This window comes from Cyprinodon variegatus, unplaced genomic scaffold (genome assembly GCF_000732505.1).
Source record: "Cyprinodon variegatus isolate N-32 unplaced genomic scaffold, C_variegatus-1.0 Scaffold3, whole genome shotgun sequence".
Lineage (NCBI taxonomy): Eukaryota > Metazoa > Chordata > Actinopteri > Cyprinodontiformes > Cyprinodontidae > Cyprinodon > Cyprinodon variegatus.
Genome location: NW_015150456.1, coordinates 2479085 through 2488070, shown reverse-complemented (window position 1 = coordinate 2488070; position 8986 = coordinate 2479085). Strand labels below are relative to the sequence as shown.

At 43.8% G+C, this 8986-nt stretch overlaps 1 protein-coding gene across 1 annotated transcript in view; it reads left to right on the top strand.

Moving 5' to 3' along the window:
• slc39a10 (solute carrier family 39 (zinc transporter), member 10) overlaps window positions 1–5217 on the top strand; it is a 53621-nt gene extending 48404 nt beyond the window's left edge. Inside the window, exons 9-10 of the mRNA XM_015371250.1 lie at window positions 4335–4525; window positions 4604–5217. Coding sequence (XP_015226736.1) covers window positions 4335–4525; window positions 4604–4756 — 344 coding nt within the window. The 3' untranslated portion in view covers window positions 4757–5217. The remainder of the gene's footprint in view (window positions 1–4334; window positions 4526–4603) is intronic.
• The last annotated feature ends 3769 nt before the right edge of the window (window positions 5218–8986 follow it).

The window sequence follows — 8986 nt, the reverse complement described above, 5'->3', positions numbered from 1 at the left end:
TTGTTTAAGCTAACAGCAACACGACCAACATGTCAGGCTAACAATCAACATTTACTGAACCGAAAACCGTGACCACGAAACCGTGAACTGAACCGAACCGTGGATTTTGTGAACCGTTCCACCCCTAGTAAGCACTAAATCAGTAAACGGGCCATAAGGTGAAGCTTAGAAGTATAACGTTCTCGTCTCAAATGATCTTAAAAAGTACTTTTATTGAACAACAGCAACAGAAAAGAGAACTTTTAACTTAATACTCTGAGCTCTGTGAGCGCTAACCTGGAAGCTGCTGCTGCCGCAGTGCATGCTGGGACAGCTGCCAGTCTGGAGAGCGGATAAGTCTGCTCTGATGCATGCTGGGTAAAGAGGGAGGGGCCAGAACAACATCCGGGGACTTTGTCTGTTCTCGGTCTTCGAGTTTTTGTGAACTGGAACAGTACTAGGGCTGAGGATGATGACGTTTCACAAGGATATGACAGCGCACAAGTACACACATTGTGAAACGGCCATAGTCTGGGATTGTCTAGTTTCTCCTCCTGTTGTTGATCATCATCATCATCATCATCTTCTATTTTTAAACTGAGCAGAGAGAAAATTTGAGCTGAAAGCAGAAGAAACATGTTTTCCTAAAACATTTTCTATTCAGCAGATCAGTGGCGCGTCTGAATTTCCTCTGTCTGCAGTGAAGAAGCACTTTCACTCAGTTTAACTTCAGTTTCCAGATGTCTGGCTGCAGCTCTGAGCTTCAGCCCATCCTGCAGCAGAAGACGCTCCCTCTTTGTCTCCGTCTAATTTCCCTTTGATTTCGCCGTGGTGCTCATCAGAAGGAGCGGTTTGAGTGCCCCCCCTCGGCTCGTCTGCAGCGCAGAATCTGTCCCCCGACCCGCATCTGGGTGGGAAAAGATGATTATAATGATGAGGGTTCTTCAGCCACCCAGAGAGAGACTAATTGGCAGTGATGGGTGTGTTAATTGCGGTAGATGAGGCGGCAGCAGGCGTGTCTGAGGCAGGAAGCGCGGCTGAAAGTTGAAGAGAGGAGTCTGCAGACTGGTCCTCTTCCTCCCGCCACTGATTGATGGATGAGAGCGAAGCGGTAATGTATTCATTGTGGTAATTAGCGAGGAAAAAGAGGCCGCTTGTTACGCCGCGCAGGAAATGTAGGCCACCCTCCCCTTCTCAGCATTCAGCTCTCCTTCTCCAAATCCAGGGCGTTTCCGCTGAGACTGGGCCCATTCGCTTTTGGCCCGCCGATGATTGAAGAGGGTGGAAGGCTGAGGCGTGCATATCTAATCATACAGAATATCAGAGAGCAGACAGAGCCGCAGTTCTTGGAGAGCAGCTGACAGAAGGACGGATCCAAATCTACGTGAAAGCATTAAAGTAATCCTTAAAATATGCCGTGGCACACAGCTGCTAAGAAAGAAAGAAATCTGGGTTTCTGCCGTGCTTTAAGCAGAACTTTCTGATGTCGTCTGTAGCTCAAGTGTTACATTTAAACTCATGTCTGAGTGCATCAGGTAGTGATTGATCCAGGGAGAAAAAGTTGGAGCTGTAGCTGTGTGGATGGAACCACCTGGAACCCACCGCTGTGATATTCAGCTGCATTCAGACATGTTTGGACCGTCAGCAGCATCCAGATTACATGTAGAGTCTATGGTGGAAGTGTTTGAAAATCCAGCGCCACGGATTGACTGCTGCAGAGTCCTCCAGCGTCAGGCGCCGCACATCTAGAGCGACAGAAGCTGAAAATATGAACTTTCAGCTTGAGAGCCAATCACAGAAGCAGATCAAGGCGTTGGCTGTGAGACGTGCTGTGATCCCTCCTCCTGTTGAGCTGTCAGCATAAAACCATAAGAAGCCGTTACACTCCACTAGGTTCACCTACAAACAGAGGAGAAGGGATTTTTTCATTTACAAAGAAAAGTTAGAGCTTTGATCGTTCCACTAAAATAGTTTCTTTCTGAACTATTCTGCTGCTCAGTAGCGCAGTGGGTAGCACTGCTGCCTTGCAGCAAGAAGGTTCTGGGTTTGATTCCTTTCTGCATGGAGTGTGCGTGTTCTCTCTGGGTTCTCCAGCTTCCTCCAACAGTCCAGGGTTCCGGCACCCAGCACCCCTCATGACCCTGCTTGGAATAGGCATGACAGAGAATGGATGGACCAAATTGGAAATAAAATGGGATTCGCGGCACTATATCTGCCTGCATGTGAACAACTGCCGAATATTTAAAATTAGGATAATAAATTACTGCACAGATGATGTTTTATTGACATCTTATAGTTACCCTTTCCCCACTTATTACAAGAAATAAAGCAAAGCTACTTTCTCTGGTGCATCTGCCCTCGTCCATAGAGACCAGATGCTCATCAGTCATACAGTAGTAGCCATTAAGGATTTTTTAACTTTCCTTGGCTGGTCGCCTACAATTACTTTTTAAACATCAGTTTTTGTACTAAAATATTCTTTCTGTCATGATTTGTGGACATTAAGATCTAAAGAAAAGCTAGCCTCGTGAGACCATCCTGATCTCGCAAGCTTTCAAGGTTTCACTCGCTAATCAGTCTGGAGACTCTCTGTTAAAGAAAATTAGGAGCCGTTCACCAAACGAACGTCCAATCAGCGTTGGCTTTGAGGCGGGTTGAGGTGTGACGCAACGAGAAGCACGACAGTTCAGTCTAAAGAACATGGCGGCTTCAGCCGATGAAACTAGCGTTAGCGTGGCTATCGAGCAAGTTTTATCGGAATTACAGAGTATTTCTTCACTGAAAGAAGAGCAAAACACTGCTCTGGAGGCTTTTCTCAGAGGAAAAGATGTTTCTGCTCTTCTCTCGACTGGTTTCGGCAAGAGTTTGATCTATCAATTGGCTCCTCTTCGTCGTCGCTCTGTTAGTACGTCATATGCTTCGTTGATCTGATTGGTTTATTTGGCCCGTCTATCACCAACATAGGCCAATCAGCTAACCAGTATTTTTTCACCCCTTCCCAAAATTACTTCAACGGAAGGTTGAAGGATGGATTTGCTCCGCATATCCATCTGGCGGAGTCAGGTTAAAGAAAAGCGCCATCTCCTGGTCAGACCCTGTAATTCAGTGAAAGGGTGTGTATGCACGTCCAGGAGAAGGCCAGTGGCTGGAGGGGATTTTGCTGGGAGCTGCAGGGAAGTGGGCTGCTATTCGGCTGGATGTTTGACTGGACAGAGCCATTTTGAATGGCTGCTTCCATCACTTTGAACACTATTGTTAACTTGTGTCTGTCTTCAATGGGCCTAAACAATGCTCCATGTGATTTGGGTGTGAGCAGCAGTTAGAGCTCACCTAAAACTGTAACTCACCTAAAAAAAAAAATAAATAAATAAATAAATGTGATGGTTTTCCCCAAATTGTGAATTTATTTAATTGTTTCTCTGCTGATAAACGATATATATGGCCACCTCGGTGGTCTGGCTGCTGACTTCCTGCTTTAGCTAATTTATCATTTCCTCGTCCTCTGGGTTCAGGTTTTTCCTTACTTCTGTCTATATTTTATCATTCTGAGCCAGAAGTGTGATAAATTATCATTATAATTTTTTTAAGGACGATTAAGGCAAGGCAAGGCAAATGTATTTGTATAGCACAATTCAGTACAAAGACAATGCAAAGTGCTTTACATGATTAAAATACAGGAAGATAAAACAGAATCAAAGCAAGTAGGAAAAAGTAAATAAAATAAAATAAACAATGCACAAACAAATAAGAATATTAAAAACAGTTGGACTAAAGAAATATGTTTTAGTTGAACTGTTTAACTAAAAAAAATGTGTTTTTAGTCTTGATTTAAAGGATTAAAAAAATCCTTCCAACATTTCCTGCTAACAGGATCTTTGGAGAAAGAAAGAGCGTCCACTCTGTCCTTTTTTCCATGTTGCTAAGAAGCAGCAACTCAGCAGTCTAAAGTATTTCATTGGATGTTTTGTAGAAGTTTGGGTTCTCGTTCCTGTTTTGATCAAAAATGTGTGTAAAAAGGAAATAAAACGTCCAGCTGTGATATATCTGTGACTGACCTGAACCTCCTGGCTCTAAAATATGATCAAGTTTGCCCTTAAAGTCTCCCGTTTCTTCACCTCCACCTGAGGGGTGCAGGGAGTAGATAAATAGTGTTTCTGTAGGTGGAGCTATAAATATCTGGAGTCATTTCAGGGCCTCCTGTACAGATTTAGGACAGGATTTCTTATTATGTGCTGCTACCAAACATCTGTCTTCAAACAGATGTTTGGTAGCAGAGAAGCGCTGCTCCCCCTCGGTGCAGATAGATGCTTCTTCAGCTCCGGCGGTATTTATAACTCTTGTGTTTCTGCTTCCAGGCGACTTTGCGGTTCTGCTGAAGGCCGGCATGAGTGTAAAACAGGCCATCATCTACAACGTGCTGTCGGCACTCATGGCGTATGTGGGCATGCTGATCGGCACGGCGGTGGGCACGTACACGCACAACGTGACCAGCTGGATCTTCGCCATCACCGCCGGGATGTTCCTCTACGTGGCTCTGGTGGATATGGTAGGCTGGGACCGTCCCGCTCTGACCTTCTCTTCCTCCGCTCTCCGGTTCTGACTGGTTTCCTTGTGTCCCGCACAGCTGCCAGAGATGCTTCACGGGGACAGCGAGGAGCACAAGCGCTGCCAAGTGGGACACTTCATCCTGCAGAATGTGGGCATGCTGACCGGCTTCAGCATCATGCTGCTGATCGCCATCTTTGAGGACCGCATTGTGTTTGACTTTGGCTTTTAGCGAAGGACGGAGGAAGTGGACGGCTGGATGTATCAGTGTTTTTTTTTCCTTAAAGTGTCCTGTCTGCTGTCCTGCACGTGCTCCATTGGTCTCTGTTCCAAACTACAGCTGTCCGCTCTTCTCCTCATCTTTACGCCTTGCTCCTCCTCTTCCTCGGCTCCTCGTTCTCTTCCTGTGAAGCACAAAGCTGCCCCCCCCCTTTTCCCCAGGATAGACGTTCCCACCTGTAGCATTCTTGTCCTTCATGCCTTCGCCTCATTCATGCTGCGTCCCGTCTCCGTGGCTTGTTCCTGTGTGCTGATGTCGTCCCGCTGCGCTCCGCCCACCGCCTGAAGCTGCGGTGTGAGAACAGAGGCGTTCCTCCGCCGATCGGTGCAGAACTCGGTTGTTTGATGTTTGTAGGGAATCTGAAGTCGTAGACGTTTATGAGAGCAGCTGCCAAAGCCTTTAACTTCAGCATGTTCAGCATCCTGAGCAGCTGCGTAACCTGACTGCCTGCCATGTTTCTGAGTAGATCTGTCGATCTGAAGCCAAACTCAAACATGTTTTATGTTTAAAATTCATTGTTTTTTATAATGAAAAAAAAATGTTGATGCTGTGAAATCAGACCGACGTGTCGTGAGGCAGACCTGCTGTCCGCAGCTGCAGCTCCAATCTATGCAGATGATCTGTGCTGAAGAAGCCAAACTAATTTTGTTGTAAACTGACCACCTGTCTGCAACATTTGAATCATTCCATTTTTTTTTTTTTTTTTTTACATCATTATTGTCGCTCTTCCTTTAAATCCAGCTGCTTCATCAGGTGGAGCCTCATAGGCTCCGCCCCTCTGTCTTCATCACATTCCATTGGCCCATAAGCTTAGCGGCCTGATAGAGCGCACACCACCGTGTATTTATCCTGTCACTGTGTGACATCATCATCTGGTCGGACCCGGCAGAGGCTCATTGTTCTCGGGCTGTTTGAATCCTGGAACGTAATCAGAACAGTTCAGATGTTCCACACACCAGTAAGGTTAAACAGGAATCATTACTTTGTTTAATTGGTTACTGCCGTCCAATCAGAGACCGGAACCAATTAAAATAATGGCTCCAAAATGGCCAGGATAAAATCCCGGCTCTTTAAGAATTAAAAGAATGAAACGTTCCCCCCCGGATTTGACATTTAATCTGCACAGTTTAAGTGAAAGAAAAAGTTACAGGAAGCTGTGATATCCTGGTCGTATAAATATTAACACCCTGAAAACCTACGTTTAGATCCGCCTCTGGAATTAAAACTGCTGTCAGTTAAAATGTTGAATCAAAATCTTCCTGCAAAGATTTTCCTGCCAGGTTATAATCTGCTTATTTTGCAGAGAGATTACAAAGATTTGCTTTTTTTCTTATTCTGAGATAAAACAAACTAAATGTTCTATTTATGAAATTCTGGAAGGATATTTGTGTGAAAAGGAAATTAAATTTGAACTTTCAGAACCAACAAAACATCATGATATGCTTAATTTAAGTCAATAATACATTTTGTCTAATGTTTCAACAGAGACCTTAATGCTTTAAAACTGAGTTTTATTCTTTAGTGGATCCAAGCAGGCCTCTAAACACATTAAAAACATCCCTTCAATTAATGGAAATGAGTCCAGTACTTTGAATGGGGTCAGCAGAAGATGGTTAAAGACAGAAGATCTGGGATAAGAAGAACGTTTGTAGTCAGAATGGGTCCAAATGTGGGATCCTGCTAATGAAGACAGACTCCAGGGTTTAGGTTTCAGGGTGTGGGTTTATGGAAGCAGGTCTTTGCAGTGTTGAATTTAGAATCATCAGGGTTTCCTTTTTCAAATCAGTGTTAGAGAAACATTTGACAATCATTATACATCAGCGTTAAATACATATGGAAACATTTTTATCTCAATTAAAATACCTAAACGACCAGATCCTGGCTTCAAATGGAGGAATGAAACGTGTCATTGAAGAGCTGGAACCAACAGAACCTGAATGTTTTTACCTGGTTTAAGCTTCAGCTTTCATTTAGTTTGTTGAAATGGACAGAATTAGCCCCTCTGCTCCAAGCAGGACGCTTCCTCACTGCTGGATTCGCCAAGAGAAAGAGAAAAGAAAGGCCCAACGCCTCCATCATTGTTTATGTGTATATTTGTTTTGTAAAATGCGACATTATTGTTGTTAGCCTGTTGGTGCCCATCGATGCTGAAGAAGAATAAAGTCATTTGAAGATGCTGAAACCCTGGTTGGAGGTTTGTTTTTTAACCATGGTGACTGTAGAGGTGCTGTAGAGATAACCTGACTCCAGGATGGTACAAATAAATAGTTTTCTTATCAGAAATATAGTTACTGTTGCTTCCCTTTGATCTAGGGAGGAATATAAACCATCTTAAAGCCCCCATTTTACAGAGAGAATAGTTATTCTTTGGTGAAAAACATTTATACAACTTCTAATCCTCCCAGAAATTGTCAGAAAATTTACCGGTAGCCCAAAATCGGAGTATAAATAAAAAAAACCCCACAAAAGTTGCATCTCATTCAGAGAAATCAATTCTTAACTCATAACAATAGACCAGAGAGCAATTTGTTTGGAGGGGTTAAATGGTAACCTGACTCCGCCAGATGGATTTGCTCCGCATATCCATCTGGAAACCTTCCGTTGAAGTAATTTTGGGAAGGGGCGAAAATACTGGTTAGCTGATTGGCCTATGTTGGTGATAGACGGGCCAAATAAACCAATCAGATCAACGAAGCATATGACGTACTAACAGAGCGACGACGAAAACACAACCACAAGCCAGGCTACTCTTGCCGAAACCAGTCGGGAGAAGAGCAAAAACATCTTTTCCTCTGAGAAAAGCCTCCAGAGCAGTGTTTTGCTCTTCTTTCAGTGAAGAAAACTCTGTAATTCCGATAAAACTTGCTCGATAGCCACGCTAACGCTAGTTTCATCGGCTGAAGCCGCCATGTTCTTTAGACTGAACTGTCGCGCTTCTCGTTGCGTCACACCTCAACCCGCCTCAAATCCAACGCTGATTGGACGTTCGTTTGGTGAACGGCTCCAAATTTTCTGTAACGGAGAGTCTCCAGACTGATTAGCGAGTGAAACCTTAAAAGCTCGCCAGATCAGGATGGTCTCGCGAGGCTAGGTTCCTCTATCACGGGTCAGATCAAATTGCCAAGGGATCAACCTTTTCAGCTTCTCTAGGAAACACGTCCATGTGTTGGAGAGAAGGTCCTGCTGGATGAACTGCTGAACCTCGGATTCAGGAGGAGCCACTAGGAGTGGCGGCCATAGAGCTTGGAATCCTGAAGTTCTGAGTTCGAACCCCTCTCCCACAGACTGCCACTCTGGGTCTCTGAGCAAAGAACCTTAACCCCTGACTGCTCCCCAGGCGCCCCATAATGGCAGCCCACTGCTCCCCAAGGGGATGGGTTAAATGCAGAGGTAAATTTCTCCAATCAAAGTTCAATTATTATTATTTGGCACCATATCTTTGCCTCAGGAGAATTGCTGAGAGGCTCATGAGAGTTTGTTCTTCTCCTTGGTCATCAATCCTGGACAGGATTCCATAGTTTGGTCTCATCTGGATTTTCAGTGGATATTCTGGTTTTGTTGGCTTTATCAGTCCATTATTGCAGCTGGTCTGAGAGCATGGTTCCTCACAGGGGAAATTCACCTCTTCTTGTTTTAGGGTCAGCCTTTGCCTAAAGTGGAGGATTTTTCAGTGATTCTTACGTTATTTGGTTCTACTGTGATAAAAAGAGAACGTAAAACTCTAGATTAACATCTTGATTGAAAGAACATCCCGGATCTAATGGGCCAGAGTTCCAGTGAGAGGAGCTCCAAGGAGTCGCTGCTCTACTACACTGCAAAAACATTCTGAAGGTCAGTAAAACATTTTAAAATAAGAGTATTTACCCTTAATTTGAGTAGGCTACGGAAGAGGATTAGGGCCACTGGAAAAAAAAAAAAAAAAGTTAACTGTTTTTTTTTATTTTATTTCAGTATAGTATGGGAAAAAAGTCAGAATTCTGACTTTTTTCCCATACTGTGATTTTCTTTTCTCAGAATTCTGACTTTTTTTCTCAGAATTCTGACTTTTTTTCTCAGAATTCTGACTTTTTTTCTCAGAATTCTGACTTTTTTTCTCAGAATTCTGAGAAAAAAGTCAGAATTCTGACTTTAATCTCAGAATTCTGAGAAAAAAGTCAGAATTCTGAGAATAAAGTCAGAATT